This window comes from Sinocyclocheilus rhinocerous, unplaced genomic scaffold (genome assembly GCF_001515625.1).
Source record: "Sinocyclocheilus rhinocerous isolate Xijiao unplaced genomic scaffold, SAMN03320098_v1.1 scaffold19, whole genome shotgun sequence".
Taxonomy (NCBI): Eukaryota; Metazoa; Chordata; class Actinopteri; order Cypriniformes; family Cyprinidae; genus Sinocyclocheilus; species Sinocyclocheilus rhinocerous.
The window spans coordinates 4,216,669-4,240,986 of NW_015638975.1; the positions used below are offsets into that span (position 1 = coordinate 4,216,669).

At 36.6% G+C, this 24,318-nt stretch overlaps 3 protein-coding genes and 1 long non-coding RNA gene across 8 annotated transcripts in view; all 4 read right to left on the reverse strand.

Annotated features, from left to right (window-relative positions):
* Positions 1-3,672, reverse strand: part of LOC107750591 (uncharacterized) — a 5,967-nt gene extending 2,295 nt beyond the window's left edge. For 2 of the 3 annotated variants that reach the window (XR_001641160.1, XR_001641161.1), the window contains exons 1-5: positions 3,618-3,672; positions 3,067-3,111; positions 2,430-2,480; positions 2,201-2,248; positions 1,937-1,993 (exon numbers count right to left, since the gene is read on the reverse strand). This is a non-coding gene — a long non-coding RNA (uncharacterized LOC107750591). The remainder of the gene's footprint in view (positions 1-1,936; positions 1,994-2,200; positions 2,249-2,429; positions 2,481-3,066; positions 3,112-3,617) is intronic. The other variant, XR_001641162.1, reaches the window with a different exon arrangement.
* A 1,235-nt stretch (positions 3,673-4,907) lies between these two features.
* LOC107750593 (uncharacterized) lies at positions 4,908-8,015 on the reverse strand. The gene is made up of 4 exons (XM_016566075.1): positions 7,770-8,015; positions 6,981-7,642; positions 5,525-5,700; positions 4,908-5,300 (listed from the first exon to the last, which is right to left on the reverse strand). Exons 2-3 carry the CDS (start codon positions 7,596-7,598, stop codon positions 5,548-5,550), a joined length of 771 nt encoding a protein of 256 aa, XP_016421561.1. The 5' UTR covers positions 7,599-7,642; positions 7,770-8,015; the 3' UTR covers positions 4,908-5,300; positions 5,525-5,547.
* Positions 8,016-10,398: 2,383 nt separating this feature from the next.
* b3gat3 (beta-1,3-glucuronyltransferase 3 (glucuronosyltransferase I)) lies at positions 10,399-16,376 on the reverse strand. 2 transcript variants are annotated; one of them, XM_016566074.1, is made up of 6 exons: positions 16,236-16,376; positions 15,893-16,070; positions 15,646-15,805; positions 14,600-14,954; positions 13,156-13,446; positions 10,399-11,768 (listed from the first exon to the last, which is right to left on the reverse strand). In XM_016566074.1, the coding sequence occupies exons 2-6, from the start codon at positions 15,978-15,980 to the stop codon at positions 11,670-11,672; spliced, it is 993 nt and encodes a 330-aa protein (XP_016421560.1). In that variant the 5' UTR covers positions 15,981-16,070; positions 16,236-16,376; the 3' UTR covers positions 10,399-11,669. The 2 variants fall into 2 exon arrangements, with proteins under 2 accessions (XP_016421560.1, XP_016421559.1); XM_016566073.1 differs by having other exon boundaries at positions 15,893-16,376.
* A 1,243-nt stretch (positions 16,377-17,619) lies between these two features.
* Positions 17,620-23,482, reverse strand: naa40 (N-alpha-acetyltransferase 40, NatD catalytic subunit). Of its 2 annotated transcripts, XM_016566077.1 has the most exons (9): positions 22,732-22,925; positions 22,462-22,502; positions 21,234-21,329; positions 21,059-21,111; positions 20,841-20,936; positions 20,118-20,276; positions 18,861-18,944; positions 18,687-18,764; positions 17,620-18,480 (listed from the first exon to the last, which is right to left on the reverse strand). In XM_016566077.1, exons 2-9 carry the CDS (start codon positions 22,471-22,473, stop codon positions 18,336-18,338), a joined length of 723 nt encoding a protein of 240 aa, XP_016421563.1. In that variant the 5' UTR covers positions 22,474-22,502; positions 22,732-22,925; the 3' UTR covers positions 17,620-18,335. The 2 variants fall into 2 exon arrangements, with proteins under 2 accessions (XP_016421563.1, XP_016421562.1); XM_016566076.1 differs by lacking the exons at positions 22,462-22,502; positions 22,732-22,925 and adding an exon at positions 23,163-23,482.
* Positions 23,483-24,318: the final 836 nt, after the last annotated feature.

Below are 24,318 nucleotides of genomic sequence, written 5' to 3' on the forward strand. Positions count from 1 at the left end.
GGCTTGTTTTTATTATTTGTTTTCATTTTTATATTTCAATAATTGTATTATTATTTATTATTAATACATTGTTTTATTATTTTATTGATATTTGTTTTATTTCTGAGATGATGCTAAATTAAATATTCAGTGTGGCAAGGTCATGTGACGACAATGTAGCAAAATACTGTTATCTGTATACTGTAGCATCTTATCATTGCATAATGTATTCTGTTTCACATAATATTTTTAAAAAGTAGTAGGTAGTATACAGTGTGTACTCTATTCCAAACATAACCCGTGTCTCTGTGTCTGTCTGTAGCATATCTCTGGACAGTGGCGTTCCTCCCTCTCCGTCCATCATCCCTCGTTCCAGTGGAAGTGTCAGTGTGATGGATGAGAGTGGTGTTGAAGTGGAGGTGAGGATGATGAAGATATTGCTGTGACATTTTTCGTCCAATCACAAAAATGGACCATTGATTGCAGCTCTCCATGATGACATAGTCATGCTCAGGTGACTCTTTCTGTTCTTCCAGGTGAAACTGAGGAAATCCAAGAAGAAGAAGAAACCCGGTCGTGGCAGTATGATCTTCATCAGTGAGGAGAAAGAGCGGAGCAGCACCCTCGACAAACGGGTGAGACAAAGAAAATACAGGATAGATGTTACTGTATGTTGGGGAAAAATACATAAATACATAAATATAGAAATAAATCAATATTTGCAGAAAAAATAAATACATCGAAGAATAAATGCAGAAGTAAAATAACAATAAATTATTGTGTAAGTGAATAGCTGATACAAAATACAGTACTTGACCCGCCCTGTGGTGTGATATAATACTCCATTTAAAATGGTATTAAATAGCATTTTACTATTTTATAATGCAGTGTTTATGAGCTAGGGCTGGACAATAATTCAATATCAATATGTATCGCGATATAATTTTTTTCAGTAACGGTGATATGATTTTTAAACACATTTCCGATATTTCGATATACATTACCAGTGTTTCCCATACATTGATTTATTAGTGGCGTTTGACTTCTTTGAATAAACATGAGCACTGCACGTTTCAATCAAAACGCGGCACGGGTGTTTTATATGAATGTATCTCTGAAGGGAACCGACTGTCTTCAGAAAAGTTTCGATGACATTTTCATCTGATGAAGTAGCTCATGATTGGAGCTGCTTTGATTACAGCCATTGCCTGGGAAACCGCTAGTTTTATCACTCTAAAAGCGCCTCCTGCTGGCAGAGAGGATCGCTTTTCATACCCTTTTTTCTGGCTGAAGCACATTTGTTTCAACCTATATTCAGCCTACACTACTAGTGAAAAGTTCTTGAACAGCAAGATTGTTACTTTTTTTTTTAGATTTCTCTTCTGCTCACCAAGGCTGCATTTATTTGATCCAAAGTACAGCAAAAACAGAAATATTTTCACCATTTAAAATAACTGCTTTCTATCTGAATAGGTTTTAAAAACAGTAGAGTACTTTTTTTTTTTTTCAGGATTTTGATGAATAGAAAAATCCAAAATATCAGCATTTATCTGAAATAAAGTTTTTGTAACACTATTCTATTCAAAAGCTTGGAGTCGATATAATTTTTTTTATTTTTTGGGGGAAAGAAATTACAGAAATTACTTTTATTTGGGAAAGACGCTTAATTTAATCAAAAGTTATCATAAAAGGCATTTATAATGTTACAAAAGATTTCCATTTCAGATAAATAGTGTTCATTTCGATATCGGAATTATATATCAAAATATATCGTGATCTAAATTTGGGCCATATCGTCCAGCCCCAATTAAAACTATAGAGAAACAAAACCAGGTTTATCACCATCTGATCAGGGTTTTGGGGACTGTAACACCATGGGGCAATAAGACAGTCTAGATATTAACAGTATAAACCATTCATTCAACCACCACAAAAATAAAAAACACACACACCTCACCTGAACATTATGGTGCTCCATGACCACCACGACAAAAAAAAAAAGGGGGGGGTTTACCTAGAAAAATAACAGGCATTGTAAACACGGAAAGTAGCCAACAGTTCAAAAACCAGCAATGTATGGTCATACGGTCTGATCATACTTTGGTGACTAGAATGCCATATGACAAATCTGTCGTCCAGTTAAGATATAAATACTTAAATCACTTCAGACAATACAGATTTGAAACCTAAACTAACTTTGAATTCGAAAAAAACTACTTACAAACACAACCCATGGTCATCATGCTCTCAAAGTTCATGTGAAGGACGCCTTAAAATAAAACGGAACAATTAGTTACTGCAATAGGGAGGTAACTGGACTCCAGTCATCTGCCTCATGTCAGAAAAAAAATGGCAAACATCACTGGAATTCAGACATATGCTTGTCTTTTGAAATCATCATTTAAATGTTCAATCTTAAAAAGAGGACCCTCAACACTTGAAGAGCTTACCTTGAATTTAACCGATCTCAGTCTACTCATCCCAGCAAGATGGCACGGAAACTGCAAAACAAACGCTTTAATAAGTGTCAGCATTCACAAACAAGCACTAACATTAATGCTTGGCACTGTGTGCTAGATGTCCAATGCTACTCAGTTTAGAACAGTTACATCAAAGCAATTCAGGAAGAGAGAATTCAGAAGTCATCACAGTAGCACTGGATGCCAATTCATACATTCAGCACACAAATGCTGCAGTTACTTCTTGGGTGTGGTAGACCATAATTCAGGCCTACACCATAGGAGTAAGATCCTGGATCAATTAAACTCAAGTTCTTTATTATAAAAGGACCCATGCATTAAACTCATGTAATAAAGATGAACCAAGCAGGAAAAGCAGTTTCACAGATATTACGGTTCTAGTTAACCGAGTTCCCTAACATATCAGGTCCACATATAAGTGGCACAAACTAGCATGTAAAAAGCATCCAATAATGCAGATAGAGTATTGTGCACTCATAAGGAGCTGTGTTTAACCTAATATTTCATTCAAGTGAAATTCATTCAAATACGAAACTGGCCAAAATATATAAACATCAATCGATTTCCATGTATGCTTTAGGAAAAGTACTATAAATTGCATCCTTACCTTCCCATGAGCCCATGCAATTCATGCTCATCGTGGTCGACACAGCTGCAAAAGAAAACCGTACAGTTGAGACACGTGTTTGCATTTGAAGCTTTCAGAACACGGAGGGTTTACAATAAAATTCTTCACGCCAGTCTCTCCTCAGATAAATAAAGTGCAATCACAGTATTTCAGTACAGGTCTGTGAAAGTTATCATCATTGAGATCTCGCCAACGCCTTAATGCAAACCAATAACAAATACGTCTTAATTACGCTACAGTAACATGTAAACTTTGATAATAATAGGAAGATGTCAAACAATAGCAATAATTAAACCAGGATGGTTTTAGATACAGATCAGAGGCTCGTGGGCCAACGGAATGGAAACACCCAGAAGCTACCTACTAAAGGACTACGGAGTGAAATAAACGTTTAAATGCATACTAAGAAAGAAAAGAGGGATATATATATATATATATATATATAACTTAAGAACCTTTTGTAGAAAAAGGCGAAATAAAAAGCTGAACAACTACACTACAGTTAATATAGATACAGCGAAACGCCTTACCAAAGAAGAAGCTGCTCCAAAATGGACGAAGGGAAGGTCTCGGCGCGTTTTATTCTTGTAACGTAAAATCCACGCCCATTTTACAAACAACCAATGATGTTACTGGATTACATTAAAAGCGCCAACATTCGTTGTGATCTATGAATTAAAATATTATTAAATATTATTAAAATAATAAACTGTAACTGCACAAAAAGTATGTAAAACATGTTATTCTAGTGCACATAATAGACATCCTTTATAGCAAAACTAATAAATGCAGCATAGTGAGAGCAGACACTTAGAGGCAAAATAATGTATAACACAATTTGAACGTATAACACACGTATACCAGTATCACATACATACAGCTGTAGAACGTTTTGTTGCTTGTTGATTTGTAATATAAAAAGCAGATGAAAATCATAACTGTCCATTTTTAAGCTTCACATTTTCCACTAGATGGCACCATATCAGCACCGATACAAGAGTACTGGTAGGCCTACAATAGATTTGAAACAGCAAAGCTACTCACTTTACAGTAGTCTACATCTATGTAGTATGTATACTGTGCATAATGTGCTCATTTTCTGTATGCATCGATTACCTAGATGACCCACCCTAATTATCAAACTGTCCAGTATTAATAAGAGCACACTGCATGGGATATAGTATCCCACAATGAAATGCGTCTGACTTGACCTTCCATTCCAGTGTGTGATGAATGATGAACCATATCAACCACAATGTTTAACATGACTCTTTTGCTATATTATATAAAATATGTTATATATATAAAATTTTATTAATAATTTATTAATAATTTATGCATTTAGCTGACACTTTTATCCAAAGCGACTTACAGTGTATTCAGGCTATACATTTTTTACCAGTAATATGTGTGTTCCCTGGGAATCATGTATTTCATTTAGCTTCGCTATATTTGGCATATATCTATATATTTTGGTATGTCGTCACAAAAAATATTTTTTGCCGTATGGGAAACAACACTACAACAATTTTGTGCAGTAGAACATAATCAAGCCAAACAGATTGACTTTTTTCTCACTTTTCCTTTTTATTATAAGCACTGCTTTGATGTCACAATGCAGATAAAAAAAGACGCTACAAATAAAAATTCTCCTACATAACATTAGGAAACTGGGTTCAGCAAACTAAGTTAGAGAATAAAATAGAGAGATAAATAAGTCCCAAGAAAACAAAAGCCATCTTCATTTCATCTCTCAGCTCAGTTATTTATATACTTCACTGCCAGTGATTTTAACTGTTGATGACATAAAAAAAAAAAAGAATCCATGAGCTCCCAGTTTTTTTTTTAAGAGTTAACCCTTTGGTACAAAACCTGTAATACACGTTCATCGCCAAAGTACAGGAACTCTGCTACTGTTCACAGCTCAAAAACATTATCACATCAAATAAAAAAGATCTTTCCACGTTGGATAATTATAAGCCTCGTGTTTCCTCACAAGGGAACAAAGATCAGGTAGACGCCTCTTTAGTTAGCACTGTGATAACAAATTTATACACTGATAAAAAGTTCAAATATTGACCTTTCATGTCAGGTTACATAATGATCAGTTTAAAACAATAACAATGGTTATCAGTTTTATGCAAGAACAACAATGCATATTAAATATTTGAGCACATTTAAATTAATAAATGAAATTACTCATCAATTTGAAAATACAAATAAGTCTGTTCTACTGTTATCTGAATTCTGCTAAAACACCATTCCTGTTCAATTCCATTTTGTCTGATGGTGTGGATGAAGAGGAGGTTGACGATATAGGTGTCAGTGTCACACTGTACAGATTGGCAACAAAAGTCTCCCATCCTCGACGGAAAGCTCTGTCCACGGCCTAAAAGTAGAAAAGCAAAAATAAATGATATTACTCATCAATTTGAAGATACAAATAAGTCTGTTCTACTGTTATCTGAATTCTGCTAAAACACCATTCCTGTTCAATTCCGTTTTGTCTGATGGTGTGGATGAAGAGGAGGTTGACGATATAGGTGTCAGTGTCACACTGTACAGATTGGCAACAAAAGTCTCCCATCCTCGACGGAAAGCTCTGTCCACGGCCTAAAAGTAGAAAAGCAAAAATAAATGATAAAGCCAGTTTATCACGGAAAACAACACCCTTTACATATGAACATGCATCACTGTTAATTAGAAAGATGTTTGTTCAGTTCTACAGGGTCATTGCTCTGACAGAGAAAGAATGTGCCCTTATTAGCTGAACTAGAGGACAAAATGGAAGTGACAGGGTTGTTTGGTTATTCACATACATTCCTCTAATCAAGGTCACCTTGTGTGCAACTGAAAAGAGTTGTTGTCCCTGTATCACTTGCATCTGTCCTCTGACCATATAAATGCAAACAGAAAACTGATAGTGATTAAACAGATGGTTCAAGAAAAGGACTAATAACACAAGAGGGTGGGAGTAAGGACATAACTATTACTCTTTAGGTAGGGTGGAGAGATGAAAAGGAGAGACAAGCATGGTATATTGCAGCAAATGTAAACAGTTGTGGGGTGATGGACCCTAGCAGAAATAACAGCACAATGCAAAAAAAAGGAACTTTACCCCACATGCCTCTCTAAAATATCTTCCTCCTTCAAACCATAGATGGTAACCAGCCCTGCCTACTCAAGTGACCTTCCAAATAGTATTAACTCCTTAGGAGATAAATATTATAATTAGATACTGGAATGATGCATGGGACATTGAAGGTATCACAGTTATGTTCGGATTTATTCACAATAAAATTATTATCAAGCAAAATTTGAAAATGGTTTGTAGACTGTCTGTTTAAATAAATGCATAAATGCAAACCAATATTTTGTATTAAATATGGCCATATTAAACACCAATAGCACAAATATGGGAACGCATTTCGTTTTTCTAATAGTCTATTTATAAAATACCACTGGCAAATGCTTAATTTGTATTTTTATCTACACGGTGTTATGTGAACAACCAGTCGATAACTACTCTAATCTTGCGCTGTTGTAAGCAGTTTGTGTTTGATTCACTAAAAGGAATCGACTCATTAGACTCATTCGTTCTGACTACGCGGGTTGCGGGCATGGTTTTATTCACCAAAAAGAACCGTTGCGGCAACGCCGAGTAGCCTAAGTATTGCATTTAGGGTATTTTAGTACGATATTTCGGCGGAGGAATGGACGTTAGAACCGCCAACGAAACCGAACGCCATTCGATTCCGGTTCCGGAATTTTTAAAAATTCAATTAGATTCAAGTTTATTTGTATAGCGCTTTTTACGATACAAATCGTTGCAAAGCAACTTTACAGAAATGTCAAAATGAATTAAACAACCAGCCCTAAGGACTAAATCTCACCTTGCGATAATTCTTGAGAGTGTTGCTCTTTACAACTTCCATTGACTCTCCATTCAGTTTGCCTTCTGTCTTCTTCTCTTTTCTTGTGTCTTCCATTTCCCGTTCTCCTTCTTTCTTCCCTGATATCAGAGTCTGGTCATCAGTATGCTCCCTCACAGAGAAATGGATCAGTGTTGGTTCTGGTTCTTTGCTGTTTTCCAGGGTTTGGGTTGCTGGTGGCACCTCTGGGTTTAGATCTACAGAGGTGGGCTTGTTGGTCTCATTACCAAGTTCTTTTTCTGAGGGAAATTTGTCATATTTTCCCTTCCTGGAGCTCATCCTGCTCCAGCGGCGACTCAGTCTGCTGGGCTTTCTCTTCAGTAAAGTGGTCCCATCGTCATCCATCATACCCTGGTTAAAATCAACCACATGGTCATCTTCTTCTATCCAGCCTGGAGCTGTATTATTGTCTTGGGTGCTCCGGTTTAAGGTTCCTATCTGTTCTTCTATAGTCTCTCTCTCCATCTGTACATTGTCTCCAAACATCTCATCCAAGCGCCCATAGAATCCATTAGCCTTGTCCAGGAAAGGAGGAGAATGAGGGGCCTTGTTCTTTCTGGAGCTCCTGCCGATAGTCATGGTCTTGTGAACTCAGGAGGAGATGTTAATCCAGTCTTTGCAATCTAAAGAGGAAGGAAGGAAGAAGGAAACATGTGACTTTGACGTGTGATGGTGGTCATCTGTTAAAAATGTTGGGAAAAGATCAGCCATATATTTGTCATGAGAGAATTTGCAGAAGACATTCCTTACACAATCAAACAAAAGAAGAAGAGCAGCAGCATGCAGGCTTCCTTGGGGCTACTGTCGAAATTAAACATGGCCTGAGGTTTATCTCTCCCCTCCATCCCACATTAATGTGTGTTTATCAGTCACGTCATCATAGGCACACTGTTCAAAGTTCATTCTGTGTGTATACAGCATATCAGTAAGTTCCTATTTAGGAAAAGCGTGTCTCCTAAAATGACAGGCTACTCTCTGCTTTATGACTTTTTGATAAGATGAACTCCAGCCTGCCACTGACTTTGACTCCAGTTGGTCGTGCTGGAACTGCAGCTGGTGCCAAGACAGATGACTGACTCAAAATCACTCATAATGTCATACTGTGCAGAGATTTACACAGTCATTATTGCACATTTTTTATATTATTCATATTAGGACGTGCATCAAGCTGGGCTTTTCAAATATTTCACAAATAGATGAACTACAAATGAAATGGAACATGAAATTAAGTGCAAATTATGAATATTTGATCACATAAACATTTTAGTAAAGCCCATAACTTACGTATAGGAACTAAAAGTTAAAAGATATTAATACATGATATAATGAGAACATATTTTAATTTAAATGCCGTGCTGAAGACCCCAAAACTTTGGAAATGTTAAGTCAGTATTAGTGGTGTAGTTTTCTTATATTTGAAGATGTAGTTCACAGTACTGGTTTGAAAGTGTCGTATATAAAATTCAAAATGTTTCAGTAAAGGTTTTGCTGTTTAAAAGAAAAGGAATTGACTAATTATAGTGTTCAGAGTTAACCATGGTAGTATGTATAATTTGGTATTGTAAATGATAATTTACACACAAAAAAGTTATGTTTACCGATATTGCTATACAAATAAAGTGTCTTATTTATCTATCATTTCAGAATCTCAAGGTTGCTTCATAATAAGCTCAAAAATATTTATACACTTAAAGAAAAATAACATACAATGCAAAAATATGAATGACAGAAAAACTAATAACAATAAACACACATATAAGACAAAAACAAAACCAAGAGCATTGGAGGTTAGTGACTTACCTTCTGGCTGTTTTCGCGGGACTCTGCTCTCACTCGCTCTCTGTGTTCTGGGCCCAACTCACCTTACTCTGACACACACAGTCGTCACACTGTCTGAACCTGTCGTCACTCAAGCACACTAATACCTCCCTCTCCCTCTCTCTCTCGGTTTCTGTTTCATTTAATTAACTGAAGAAGTGAAGCAGCCTACAAAAAATACAAAACTCTAAGTATCAGCCAACTCAGACCTAAATACACAAACAGTTTCAAAATTTTACTGCGCAAGTTGTAAAGTTGTAAGTACAAGTGTTACCAAGAACTATTATCAGAAGAACTGACTCACCTGAGCAGGACTCTTAAATGCGTTTTGGGGATTATTCACTGGGTGGGAACATGATGCACTGTGAGGGATTTCCATTTCCAAAATGAATACTAATCCACTGAACTCTCACGGTACACAACACACATACTCATAACACAATGTTCCCAAATGCTCTTGGTTATTTACATGTTTCCCCCCCCTCAAACTAATGTTGGAATACATAAAGAGGGTAAAACAAGGATCTCAAAATACAAAAGTGACAGTGATGGAAAGAGAATGATTGCAATAAATACCTGGAAACATTAGGTGTGGCCTCTAAATGTCTGCTACAGGGTAATACTTAAGAAAATGCATGTAATTGTATGTCGAAGTGATGTCTAAAAATCTGTCTTTGGATCTCATGTGTTCTCATGCATCAGTAGTTGTTTGAAGAATTGTCTATCCTTATGCAACTTCTTCCAGATAAAAAAAAAAAAGTCTGAAGAAGAGTTAAGGTCACTGCCCTGTGGCGACGGCCCCTCCAGGATATACAAAAACAGCTGTTTCAGGTGTGAGGACACAGGATGCTGCAGTACTATTGAGTCATTATAAGGAGGGAGTACTGTCTGGTTGTTCATTCCTTGTGGTTTCTATAACTTCATACATAGTGAGGGATCAGCAACTCGTAAAAAGGTGAGGATTTGTCTGTTCAGGATGGCTCCGAATTAGACATGCCATTCAAAAATACCTGAGAAAAATATCTGGCAATGGCAAATGCTTTTATTTACAGCAAGAGAGAGCCATGAGACACTGGTGGTGTTTGAAAATTCAAGTGGCCTTGACATGATGGTCATTCAGAAATAAACTAAAAATGCTTTTTAAATTCTGATTCAATTCCAGAATCAGAATTTAAACTGTGGTGATAGCAAGCAGAAAATTAAATTCAAATCTAAGAAAGTAGAATTAAAGGTAAAGACAAACTTTGAATGTTGACTTGGCAAAGCCTCGTTTGAAAGTTTTGAAAGATATGAAGTTCTATACGCTTTATGGATAGATTGATCACCTTCCTGTCATTCCAATCAAGTGCAACAATACCTGTCCACTTTTTCAGCTGTATATATCCCATAGGGATTTTTTTTTTGTTAAAGATGTATAAACCATGAACCAAACCAATCAGCCACAAAGTGAATCACAGCATTACAAACTATGATTTGATACAAAAAACAAAGGTACAAAACTGAGTACTTGACAGCTTTAATGAGGGAAAGCTGGAGATATATAGAACTATTGACCTAAAGATTTACATCTATGCGTTTGGCATTTTCATCCAAAGCAATTTACACTGCATTCACATTTTAATCAGTTCTTGCTTCCCCTGGGAATTGAATCCATAACCGTGACATTGCTAGCACCATGCTCTACTGTTTGAGCTACAGGAGGATGTTATAAAGGTTATAAAGAAACAATATATTTTACATTTATTGCAAAATGTACATATATGCACAAATGTTTAAGTAATTTGGGAATGTAGGGAGACTGACTCTATACTATGTAGGCAATATTTACATTCAATTCTGCGATTCTTTGCAGAATTGTGGGTAATGAAGTTTTCACCAGGAATCTGTTGAACATGATTATTTAAAAATAAGTTGAAATAATGCAGGCTGATGGCTTCATCAAAAGCATGTAACAACCTCATCTGTCTTTAATAGTTTACACATTATCGTTAAAAATCAAAATTTTCAACTTCCAGAATTGGACTTTTGCACTCTATTCAACTTCCTCTGAGTTGTGGCCAATTCAACTCACATGGAATCTGACAAAATGTGCTAAAACCGAACTGTCCGCTACATTCTTGCACTATCTACATTTCTACATCGACACCCTAGTAATTCTAAATGTTTTCACCCTTTGTTTCACAGGATCAAGTGACCTCATCTGTACTTTACACTGTCACCTGAAGCTTTACCAGTGCCACGTACCCAACATGCAACTGGATTAAAGATAAGCACACCATTGTGATTCAACAAAGATGGTTAATGGCATAAATAGACACCATATCTGACCTATTTATATCCTCCATTTATCAGTGAAGAAAAAAAATATCATAGACTTTAAGACTTAATGTGAAGACATAAGACAAGTACACCTAGACTGAAGGTAACAGAGACATGGACAGCATAGACATAATGAGTTCACATTATAAATATATTCCAAGCAAGCCTCACACTATACAATTACACTTCTAATCTATAAATACAAGCTCATCTTATTTATTGATACCATATGTAAAATTCTCTTTAAATACAGTTCAAGTGTACCAATGATAAGGATGGTTTATGGGATGCAAGAATCCATTTTCTTTTAGGCTGCAGGTTTCTTTGCTTCTGTCTCTTGCACTTTTTTATCCCTGCATTCATCACTTCCTTTCCTCATTCCTCATGTCTTTGGTGTGTGGCTCAGAAATCACACTTTAAAATTCACCTCTTGCCATAAATAAGAGAATCTGTTTGGCACAATGGAAGTGTGGATGTTTGGTGAAGTTCAGGCATGTTCTGAAGAGGTGGTGCTTACACCTCCACATCCGGATCTGAACCCAACCCTTGCTTCTGCAAAGCGTCTTCCCTCTTCATCTTTGGCTTCTCAGTTCGGGTGTGCCACACCAGCACCTGAGCAAGAGCAAAATCATTTCAATAGTAAATAAAGGAATAGATGACCCAAAAAAGTCATTGTTTACTCACCCTTACGTCATTCCAAAAAAGGTTGGGCAAAATTAAGAATTTAAGTAATGGCTCCCTTTCAGTTCATGAGGTTGAAATTTTAAATTAATTGTCCACCAAGGAATTTGAAATGGAATTTACTGAATAACAATTTAGAGAAATAGGTCATGGCATTCAGAAAAAAATCTAAATATTATAGAACATTTTTTCATATATGTGACCCTGGACCACAAAACCTTAAGTCGCTGGGGTATATTTGTAGCAATAGCCAACAATACATTGTATGGGTCAAAATTATTGATTTTTCTTTTATGCCAAAAATCATTAGGACATTAAGTAAAGATCATGTTCCATGAAGATATTTTGTAAATTTCCTACTGTAAATATATCAAAACTTAATTTTTTATTAGTAATATGCATTGCTAAGAACTTCATTTGGACAACTTTAAAGGTGATTTTCTCAATATTTAGATTTTTTTGCACCCTCAGATTCCAGATTTTCAAATAGTTGTATCTCGGCCAAATATTGTCCTATCATAACAAACCATACATCAATGGAAAGCTTATTTATTCAGCGTTCAGATTATGTATAAATCTCAATTTCGAAAAATTGACCCTTATGACTGGTTTTGTGGTCCAGGGTCACATATAGTGACAATTTGAAATGCTGCCTTGTCAACTAACTGAAACAAGTCTAAATTGAAATTACTAATAAAAGCTAATGCTGAAATAAATGTCAACTATTTAGAAATATAAAAAAACTAATAAAAATGGCAAACTGAACTTAAAATTAAGCTATATAATTCTAAATTAACACTGAATATACACAACATGAACATACAAAAAAAAGGGGTTTCTTAGTATGGAAAAGTGTTACTCTGACATTCTTTTGCTTATATAACAAAAGACAATTTATGGCCATTTATGGAGAACTGTTCATTTTAAAGCTTTACAGCTCAGTCTATTTTTTGTTCCTGCATGACAATGCAAGCAAATTTATTTTAATAACACTTAATAAGCCAAAACCTCACAAAAATATGATGTTTAAGGTCATGTTCAGGGCTCGACAGTGCGACCATTTCAGTCGCATTTGCGACTGAAAACTACTGCGTGCGACTATGAACATTTTTTTTAGGATCACCAGTGCGACTGACCCGATCATTATCATCATACTTGTGATTGCGCTCAGGGGAGCTTCAAAGGTTTCTACGTGTTTTTGCAGGGTCCAGTAATGTATCACAGACATATCTCACGAATCCTTTCATAAGCAAAGTGTAGACAGGGTGTAAAAAAGCTGGTTAATCACCAAACACTAGGAACAGAATCAAGGAACTACCTTAGTGCACAGGTCTGCTTTGGGCTCAAGGTCATCCATAGTAACCAGGTGCTGAAGGAAGCTGCTTTCCAGGAAGCCCATCTGAGCATCACCATCAAACCGTGCTTGGGGATTGGTCAGGATCAACCTCAGGGACACAGCAAAACCAGCCATGTCGATGGGGAACGGGCGGTTGGGACGCCAGCCAGTGTGGAAACGCACAACCTTCCCATCCTCCACCACGGGCCGCTCAAACTTCATCCCACCCACCAGACCCACAGGCCACACAGAGACACGGTATGTGTACCGCATCTGAGCGTGACAGGAACAAGAATGTGGATGGCAAAAAAGTGATAGACAATGACAAAGAAACACCTTCTGTCCATATGTTCGTAGGCAAAGACTATGTACAGACAACATTTTGAGAAGGGCTTTGAGAAGGAGTTTGATTACATCTCCAAAAGAGAACATCTGACACCTCAATACAACCGAAGCACAGCTCCATCTGGAGGTTTAACCAGAAAACTCCCATGTAATGACTCCTGAAATTATCTCATGCTCAGTTTTCACTGCAATCCTCCTAAACAATATGTAATTACATCTGTATAACTTTAGCATTTAAATCTAGTAATAAACATTTTATTAATACCCTTTTCTACATATCAGAAAAAATAGAATTGATTAGAAAAAAAACTTTAAATAACATTCAATGTATGAAAAATAAGATACATCGAGGTACAGAAATTATGGAGTGATAAAACCATTTTAGTGAATTATTTAAGTGAATTAATTTGTTTTAATAAAAATGTTAATATTGTAAAAAAAAACATTTGTAGAAACAATTTTCAGTTTTCACAAATTCAAACATTTTCCCACAAAACAAATTTTAGACAATAAAGCAAAACATTTACGCCTTTTGAACAAAATATTTTGAGAAACAAATTCATTCAAGTGTGTCAAAACATTTTACTCGTAACACACACGCATTCAAAAGTTTGGGGTCAGTAAGATTTTTTTTTAAAGAAATTAATACATTTGCTCAGCAAGGATGCAACATATAAATCAAAAGCGAGCGTAAAGATATGCATAATGTTACAAAAGTTTTCTATTTTAAAAAAATGCTGTTCTTTTGAACCTTCCCACAAAAATATTAGGCAGCACAACTGTTTTCGATGTTGGGATCAGCATATTAGAATGATTTCTGAAGGACTGTGTGACACTGAAGACTGGACTAATGGCTGCTGAAAACTCAGTTTCACCATCAAAAAGGAATAAATTAAATTTGAAAACATACTGACAAATTCACAATAAATAATACAATATTTCACAATATTACTGTTGTATTTTTATCAACTAAATACAGCCTTGATGAGCATAAGAAACTTTGTCTCAAAAACATTTTAAAAATCCTATCAACCCCATACTTTTGAACGGTAGTGTTCATTTAACCATTAAAACCCCTCACCTCTTCAAAAAGCTGCAGGCTGTATGTGTTGTCATCATCAGCAAAGTACACCACAGCCTCCTCGAGGGCAGCCGCTTCCTTTCCTTTAGCAGCAGCGCCCATCTCCCTGAGCCAGCGCAGACCCTCATTCCTCTGCTCAGCCCCCCGGGGCTTCAGCCAGCTGGGATCTCCCTCCTGCAGCTTCCTGTCTTTGGGGGTCCGCTTGTATAGATGGGTGTAGGTCAAGCCAGATGCAGCCAGGAAGTCTGTGACCAGCGAAGTCGGCTGAGGAGCGTCCTCCACCACGATCCAGTGCAGCTGAGGAACATGGAGGAAGGTGTGGGACAAACGAGTGAGCTCAGCTTTCTGCACCAGTCTGGAGAGAGGAGGGAGAGGGAGAAAGAGCGGGATTCAATTTCATGACATTCCTCAAACTATTTTTATTACTGATTACTGTAAAACTGTAATCAGTACTTGCATAGCGATTGCTCTTTGCTTTGTTACATTTATATACACACACCTGCACACTGAAGAGAGATGAGATATTAATGAGAAAATCTGACTCGGTTCCATAATTTACTTCTTTTGAACAGTATGTTGCTAAGAATCAGTTCAAAACGATTCAGTGATTCTTTAATGTCATGGTATAATTACATCATCACGTAGTTCCTGATATCATATATCATGCATTACAACATTCCAGTAAAGCAGTCACAGATTTTTTTTTTGTTTTATTAATAATTTTCTTTGTCCTTGTCCAGTTTGTTGCAGAGCTAAAATATTTTGAATGTGAATTAAAGTAAGTTTTATAAATGCAAATCATATTTGGTTGTAATTAAATTTCACACCTCTTGGCTGAAGAGATTTTTGCATTCTAAACTCAGTCTCATAATGAAATGGATATGTTTTAAAAGCCATGCTACAGTATGCGTCATATGTTTAAAAGAACGTAAATCTTAAATCTGTTCAGTTGCTGCCTTGCAAGCACTTAAATTTCCTTCTGCAAAACATTCTGAATGAAAGACATTCCTGCATTATTGTAATTTTGAAAAAAGCTGCTTACATACCTTGCATATGTGGGTGTTATCACATAGATTCTGGGCACATCAGTCTTCTTAGACAGCTCTGATGTTTTGATGTGTTCCTGCAGCTTCTGCAGCTCTCCTCTCAGCTGAGAGATCTGCTGATCTTTAGACATGGCATGATCTCTACAGTCACAGCGCTGGCCTGCACATAGGAATCAATGGCATGCTCAAACATGAATGATTCGAGGTTGAATGAACAAGGTAATGATGACAGTGAGTCCAGTCTTACCCAGCTGCATCAGCGCATAGATGAGTCCTAGTAGTGACACAATGAAGTACAGGACAAACACAGTCTTTAGCTTCAGTCTCATTCTCATGATGACCTGCTGATGCTGAAATCAACGAGGAAACCGGTGATCATGGAGACAACAACCCATGTGAATGCATTATAACAGCCACGACTATCGCTTAGCGAGAAAAAGAAGAGATGGTTTGCAGATTCCCAAATACTCCCAAGTGCATCCAGTGACAATAAGATCAGGTATCTTGATTTTAGTAGGTTTAAATGCAGTAACGTTATAAATGAATTTCCTATGATAACAGAGTTTAACTAATGTATTTGAATATATTACATTCAATGATGTGTATAAATTTAAAGCTGAGATGAATAAATCCTTTCCGGTCGCTTCATTATGTATATTACAGATAGCGTTATGCGTCTCTGTGCATACTAGTGCACTATGTACAGCCACTCCATTCATCCACTGCGCACTACCAACAACTTCCGCTTTGTGCAACACAGTAAATGATCTCCATCCAATAAACCATAGTTCCGCCAACTAACTTTTGTATCACATACGAGGACATTTGAACCCTTTAACCGTCACTACAAGAACTGCTTAAAACACTAGTGAAACAGCAGGTTCTTCAACTTTTTATTTTCTAACCTGTGAAAAAATGATAAAAGTGAATATACTAATTTTGAAATGCCATTATAGTGTTTAAAAGACATCTTTTTGAGTTTGCTGATTTCATTTAATTTAATTTCCACATGAGCATTTCTGGCAGAGCATGGATACAAGTAATGTTGCTGCTGTCTATCTATGCTACAGGCCAAATTCATTTAAAAACAAAGAAATTAATACTTTTATTAGGCAAGGATGCATTAAACTGCAAAAAAAAACTGCACTAAATAAATAAACAAACAAACTTATAAGAAATGTTTTGTGAAAGCAGCATATTAAAATGTTTCTGAAGAATCATGTGACTGAAAACTGGAGTAGCCTAATGGCTGCTGAAAATTCAGCTTTACAATCACACAAATAATTAACATTTTAAATATATTAAAACAGAAAACCATCATTTGTTTTTATTATTAATAATATTTCACATTATGCCTGTTTTACTGTATTTATGATTTAAAAAAATGCAGCCTTGGTGAGCATAAGACTTTCCAAATGACCCCTAACTTTATAATGGGAGTGTATATTTCTAAAATCTCTGTAATCATAAATAGTGCAGTTGATATCCCTCAACTAACCACTGCTTAAAATAATAAGCGTCCTCATAATACTGATGTTTTACTTCTGTCCGTCCCTCAATGTTAACTTCAAAGGACTCAAACAAAGCAGCCTTTCTTATTAGGACCAAGGGTGGGGATTTGATTATCATCACACTTTTTTTTTTTTACTTATGATCTACCAATGGTTTGGGAAAAAAGTTAAACAGTTAAGAATGGGTTATGCAAGATTCATTTGAACAAATGTTTAAACACCACTGAACGTCAATAAGTCAAACAAGATTCCTTTATTTGTTGCATACAAATCAAACACATAACAAAGCTGGAATGACCTTTCATTTCAGTTCAACAAGAGAGCACAAGCCCAGAACATTCATCTCTCAAACGGTTTTGTATATCATTTTTCCAATGTCTTGGAAGGCAAATAAAATGTACATGGCAAACGGATTATATACAAAGAAGAAAAATGGAAATATACAGTAATGACATGATAAAAGAATGTTATGATAAAAAAAAAAATTAAAAAAAAATTGAAAGTGTATTTCTACACCAAGGGTCCACCATAGCTTACATGCCAACCCCTGTATCAAATCAAACAGCAACATAATCATCCACCAATTCCCAAATACAGCTGTTATAAAACATTTTGTTATAAGTTGAATGACCTGAGACAGTCTAGGTTGAGTGATTACTAATTATAAACAGTACAGATCGTCGTATTCTCTTTCTTGAAGTAATAAGCAAACATCAGCTTTTAGTTAAAATACAATTACCCTGAAAAGTGGTATAGAGTGAAACGGCTGTAACAACCACTGTGACCAACACCTGCATTCTCACTATGGTAATAAAACAGTTGAAAAAAAAATGAAAAAAAACCGCAGGCTCTTTTTGCATCTGGACAGAATGCAAAGACATACGGTTGAGCCTCACCATGCTGATACCTGAGGTGAAAAAGGTTACCTTTGGCTCACAGTGGCCTTCACTGCCATTTTGTCGTCATTCAAACCTTTGAGACTGAAAACGTCGCTTACTATGTGAAATGGTGAATGAGCTTTTTAAGTTAAAAGCCAAGAGCAAGCATCGATGGGGTTTCATTGCTGATTATGGGCAGGAGAGACTGTCTTAAGGGCTTTCTAAGAGGGGATTGTGGGTGATGGAGCAGGGGAGGGAATGAGGATGAGGAAGCTCTGAAACAACAGAGGAAGGCTCGCTCTTAATGGCAGCAGCCTCCACAGTGGCCGCCCCCATGCGCATGTCCCAAGGCCTCGCCGTACTTTGTTCTCCGGCTCAGAATCTCATAGGTGCAGTCATCTCCACAGCAACCGGACATACTGGGTGACGTTTCGTCAATCTCAAACCTAAAAAGGAAGAGGACAGCCGTTGGTGAATTCATATTTTAACACTGAATAAGCAGAGCAGGCACTTGTTGCTATGGCAACTGCTATCATTCAGCGTTCTGTCGATTATACAGGCCGGTATATAAATCTGCATTCAGAAGAGGAACAGGAATTTCATGCAGTGAGGAAGTGGTGAATGCGTATGAGTCCAGAAGGATGGGACTTACTGTAAAGCCTCCCTAAAGAACTGGTAAGCACCGTGGTTGTGTTTAAATACGGTCAGCATGACCTTTTTCATTTGCGTGCTGAGGAAAGACACAAGAACAAGAGGAGTGCGATGAGTTTTGGCAAAAATGCAACACAAGGAATAAATTCTTGGAATGCTGTGTTTGTTGTGGTACCTGTTGGCAATAAGCTGAAGGATTTGGATGAGAAATTTCCCCAGGCCTTTCCGCCTGACTTTACTCTCCAACTGAGCTTCATAACTGAGGAGACATTATTAGAATCAGTCAGATACAAACAGCACTCTCTTGAGGTCATGTGTCTTGTATGACTCAGAATCAGTCAAGTCACACATTGCAAAAATAACATGCGAGACAGACGCACTCCCACTTATACAACATGTGCAATGAAGGTAGACAGATAGATAGACATGCACAATACTACAATTATGGCAGATATTAACAAGCCAATTATTTTCATGTTAAAGGGATAGTCTTTAATTACTCACCCTCGTGTCGTTCCAAACCTATAAGACCTCCGTTTATCTTCGGAACACAAATTAGGATATTTTTGATGAACTCCGAGAGCTTTCTGACCCTCCCATAGACAGCAACGCAACTGAAATGTTCCCAGGCCCAGAAATGCAAGACATCATTGAAATAGTCCACGTGACATCAGTGGTTCAACCGCAATTTTACAAAGCTGCGAGAATACATTTAGTGCGCAAAGAGAATAAAAATAACTTTATTCAACAATTCTTCTCCCCTGAGTTACCGTCTGCTGCCATTCTCAAGAGTACCACGATGCAATTACGGTTGAGCATGGATTGTTTTACCAATGTCCTTACTGCGTTTCTTGGCCTGGGAACATTCCAGTTGCGTTGCTGTCTATGGAGGGACAGAAAGCTCTCAGATTTCAACAAAAATATCTTAATTTGTCTTCCGAAGATGATCGAAAGTCTTACAGGTTTGGAACGACACGAGGGTAAGTAACAAATGACAAAATTTTCATTTTTGGGTGAACTATCCCTTTAAGGACAATAACTGATCAATTCAGTACTACACTAAATAAATTTGAAATCAGACAAAAAAAAACTAAAAACAATCATTTTAAATGATACGTCAATTTAGGTATTGCAACATTATAACATACAATATGAAAAAGGACATTCATGTTTAGATTGTCTAAAAATGTTATTAAATTATTGTTTTTTTTTAGATTAGCTTTAAATGTGTTAGATGATGCAAAGGTGTAAAAAAAGTGAACATGAACAATTAAACGTCCGATATCAATAAATTAAAACAAAAATTCTAATATCAGTTGGTAACCAATATGGTACTGAAACATTGCGCATTCCGAACAAGTAAACAGATTTTTGATAATCCCCAAAGAGAAAATCATAGCTGTCCTATAAGTAATACTTAAAGCAACATTACCAATATAAAACCTCATCTCCACACTCTACATCAAATCGAAAGTGTGAAAATGCTACAGGTGTGGAGCCAGCATCACGGGCCAGGAGATACCATGCTCTCTCGTCCTTCATCTCATCCCTTTTCTCCCTCTCCTTCCATCCCCACTCACTCTGTTCATATCTGCCAAAACATAATGGAACAAAAATGTATTTTCTTATAAACTGCCCAAATTGACATTTCTCCTGGAACTATATTTCATAAATGGCAAAATGACCAGCAGCAGAAATGTCCTCCAGTTTTAAAGGGACAGTTGACCCACAATGACAACTCTGTCATCATTTACTTGCCCTCATGTCATTCCAGGCCTGTATCCCTTGTATTATCTGTGTTAAAGAAGCACACTGACTTTCATTCAACAGTCATAGAGTCTTAGAATGGCATGAGGGTGAGTAAATAAGTTCAGTGTTCTAAAATTAGTTATAATTGAAAAGTAAATGACAATTTTCATTTTTGGGTGAACTATACCTTTAATGGTAAATAGCAATAACTGACTTCCATTCAACCCAAAACCTGTATCTGAATGTCAATAGAATACAAAACCTAACAAGTATCCATTAAGAATCTCTGCAGGAACAAAATAAATGCCAGACACTAAAAATGGACAAATAAAACATCATAAACATCTAAAGCAGTAACAATATGGGATGCTGGATTACCCCACATGTTGACTTGCTCAATACCTACAGCGTCTGCATGTTGGCTCTAGTCAACTCATAGGCCCACTCCACTGTATCTGGACTCAATGCAGTTACCCGTTTACACTCAATCTCCAGGTTTAGCCTGTGACAGATTCAGATATTCACAATATTAGTATTGGATATCAGAAAATGAAATGATCCGTTTACCAGTTTAGAGGCAGCATATGACACATCCGTCAAAGGGGAAACGTAGGGATAGCGTACCCATTTCTGTCATACTTTTTGAACACAGGCATTGCAGACAGAGGATCTTCAAGCTGTAACAAGCCACGGGACACACTGTGTTAATATTTCACTGCTGCAAGAACATTAACACTGCAATTTGAAGACACGTGCACATATTTTGAAAAGGTTTCTTTTAGATGTTGTCAAAGCATACCTTATTGGCTGCCTCCACCTTTGCACAAACTGCATCCATAGCTGCCCGTTCTTCAAGTCTTCTCTGCTTTTTTTCCTTTGCTCTGTTTGATTTTCTCTAAATAGTAATGGAAAGATATTGTCAAACACTATTCTCAGATAAAGAGCGAGGAAAACGGTCTGAAATATTTATACTTTATAACTTTGAGTCCTACTTTGGGAAAGAGAGCGGGGCGGTCAGTATAATATATACATACAGTGGGTTCTAAAATGAATTTAACTGAATTGAAAAATGAAATGAATAATGAAACTAGTCTTCTGTAGAGCTGCTTTAATGCTGATATTGAAGTTATTTCATATTTGATGAATTTTGCAACATTAACACTTATTTTCTTGTTTGTTATAGTGAAGCTGCTTTTGAAAATCTGCAATGTATAAACTATATAAATAAATGAATTGAATAAATAAATTTTAGATATTGAAAATCTGGTATATTATTTTATTATATGTTCTAGGATTTTGAAAAACTAAAAGTTATGACAAAAATGAAGAGGAAATTAATCAAATAATCATACATTTTCAGTACTTCAGTACATACATACACAAGATACTCTGGAACGTCACAAATCAGAAATTCAACTTGTCGTCACTCAAACTGGTATGCTGACAATTATAATGAAAGTTTGTCAATTACATAAAAAAAAAAAAGAAATTTTCACTAGTATGCTAGTGTATTCGTATGGGACTTTTGGACCCCCTTGTATACAATAATTGAATCACATCAAATGAGACAGCACACAAAACTGTGGAATTAAACACTTATTTCATGACATGATTTTTTTTTTCAAATAGCAAGTATTTACTACTAATTCACAAAACTTTCTAGTTTATATATATATAAAAAAACACAAATAGCAACTATTTTCCAAAGCTGACAAACTCAAAATGGACAAATATTGTTCGACTAACCATCCCAATCAATATGTACGCATCCATCACAAGCAAACAATAATGTTGCCTTCAAAACATTTCGCATAAACATATTTATGGTTGCATTTGTTTCTCTGTACAAACATGTGACTGCATAGGGGTAGCGACGCATCAGTGGACACTTTAAAATAATGGTATTCTATTCATGTAAATCTGAGGGTTTAACGCCTGTTTTTTAAGATGTGTATTGTGTATCATCAAAAATAACACACCAGGAGCAAATATCTAGCTGGAGGCACAAAAAGAAAGCTGCTCTTTACCTCCACGAACATTAATGGCAAGGAGAAGCAGGAAACAGGTGCTGAGGACACAAAGCACGTGGAGAATTAGTTTTCTAAGGGATTGACGGCGGCGGGCTCAGTACATGAAGTTCACTAATGCCAGACATAAATCTATCATTCAAACTCGACCAAGCAATGATGCTGTCGTGAGGAGGTTTGATCTCGCAGTGGCTGCTGGCATCGTGCTAATTAAAAGCCTGTATGAGGAGCTCGAAGAAACGGTTTTTACACATTACACTCATATCTCACCTGCTCCTCGTATGACTTTAATGCATCGACTGCTGGAAAAGGACAATACAGGCAGTCTGACGAAAACAGCAACAGTTTGCCGTGTTAAATGTATCAGTGTTACTGTGCTTAGTGTTAAAGAAACGGCGCAGTCGACGAGGCACCTGAAATGAACCAGAAAGCGTTTGAGGTGGACATTTGTGTTACTCGGATGGACTCTAAGTTACAAGAATCCATTCAGGACCTGAGCATCTTTAAACCACCAAAATCTCACCACCACCCCCTCGTTATTCACGAGTTCCGCGTTTACCTCCATCACACACACACATTACACACTCTTTCCGGGGAGAATGATTTGCTTCCATCAGTCTTTGTTCAAATTGCCGCACGCATTTATCAAAGCCCAAATAAGAGCAAAGCTAACAACATACAACATGGACAGACAAACTCACCCCCATTGTGCAGATTTTATACGACCACCTTGACGCGACTACTGCACTCTAACACGCTTTAAAGAAGTTAAGAGATCTGAAGATGAGATGTGGTCTGTGGTAAAGAATGTTAAAAATGCTAACGAGCGAGCTAGTCTACAGTAACACAAGAGCTCGAGGGTTGGTAGCTTAAAAACAGTAATCTATAAAGCACCTAGCGACCGCTTTTATTTTTTCCTGCCAGATTCGCGCCAAGAAGCGGGCACGAAATTTCCGCGCTCGACTATCCCTTTCTTTATCTCCTTCTCCTTTCCTCCCTCCCACTCTTCACTCTTTCTTTCCCTCTCAGCAGCATTTGGCATTAGCCGCTGAGTCTTCTTCTTCTTCTTTTGTGTTTAATGGCGGTTGGCAAACCAGCTTAAGGTGCATTTCCGCCACCTACTGGGATGGAGTGTGAGGCCTCGATGAACGAATATATTATATACTACTAATTAAAAAAATAAAAAATAAAAAATATATAAATTCTTCTAATCAAATCTGTATCTCTCAGATATTTTAGAAGAAAATCATAAACCCTTAGATGTTTCTGTGCATTCTGAAATATATTCATAACTGAAATAGCCGCTGAGTCTTGGGGAAATGACGACATAGGGTTTGGGGTTAAGGGTCAAGCTCTCTCCACATGCTTCCTCACGTTGAGAGTACTTTGTGACCTACATATTTATGTAAATGACGAGTAATTGATACTAAAGGCAGTTTTCTTTGAGTTTCTGGTTTCCTTTTGCAAACTGAATTTGTAACATTATTTTAAAAATTGGGGGATAGAGAATCAGGGTATCTTCCGTCCAATCGTTTTTTAATTTAATGTTGAAATCTGAAAAATGAAAAACGGAACATATTTCGTTTTTCAATTGTTCAAACAAAACGAAAAATCAAGAATCCGGCTTCATTTTTCGTTTTTACGTTCAGGGATAGAAAACGAACAAGCAACTTGAATATTCGATCGCTACATGTGGGCGGGAATGAAACGCCCCTCTCCGCTGATTGGTCAACCAAACATTACAACATAATAATAGTCCTTAAAAAACACAATAAGAGTCCTCCACTTCTATTGATTCTTAACATGTTTATTTCTACTACATTTGATCTCTTTCTCTTCATCAAACAGCCAGATTAA

What these genes read in the sequence shown, in the direction of transcription:
- naa40 (XM_016566077.1), bottom strand. An exon ending in GGAGATGAGGTTTTATATTG is followed by an intron (nt 18,945 to 20,117) that starts GTAATGTTGCTT and finishes ATGTCTCCTCAG; the next exon opens with TTATGAAGCTCAGTTGGAGA. An exon ending in CTTCAGCTTATTGCCAACAG is followed by an intron (nt 18,765 to 18,860) that starts GTACCACAACAA and finishes GTCTTTCCTCAG; the next exon opens with CACGCAAATGAAAAAGGTCA.
- LOC107750593 (XM_016566075.1), bottom strand. Translation starts at nt 7,598, where the DNA reads ATGACTATCGGCAGGAGCTCCAGAAAGAACAAGGCCCCTCATTCTCCT. An exon ending in CTCTCAAGAATTATCGCAAG is followed by an intron (nt 5,701 to 6,980) that starts GTGAGATTTAGT and finishes TTCTACTTTTAG; the next exon opens with GCCGTGGACAGAGCTTTCCG.
- b3gat3 (XM_016566074.1), bottom strand. Translation starts at nt 15,980, where the DNA reads ATGAGAATGAGACTGAAGCTAAAGACTGTGTTTGTCCTGTACTTCATT. An exon ending in GCCTGCAGCTTTTTGAAGAG is followed by an intron (nt 13,447 to 14,599) that starts GTGAGGGGTTTT and finishes TGTCACGCTCAG; the next exon opens with ATGCGGTACACATACCGTGT. An exon ending in AAGCAGACCTGTGCACTAAG is followed by an intron (nt 11,769 to 13,155) that starts GTAGTTCCTTGA and finishes GCTCTTGCTCAG; the next exon opens with GTGCTGGTGTGGCACACCCG.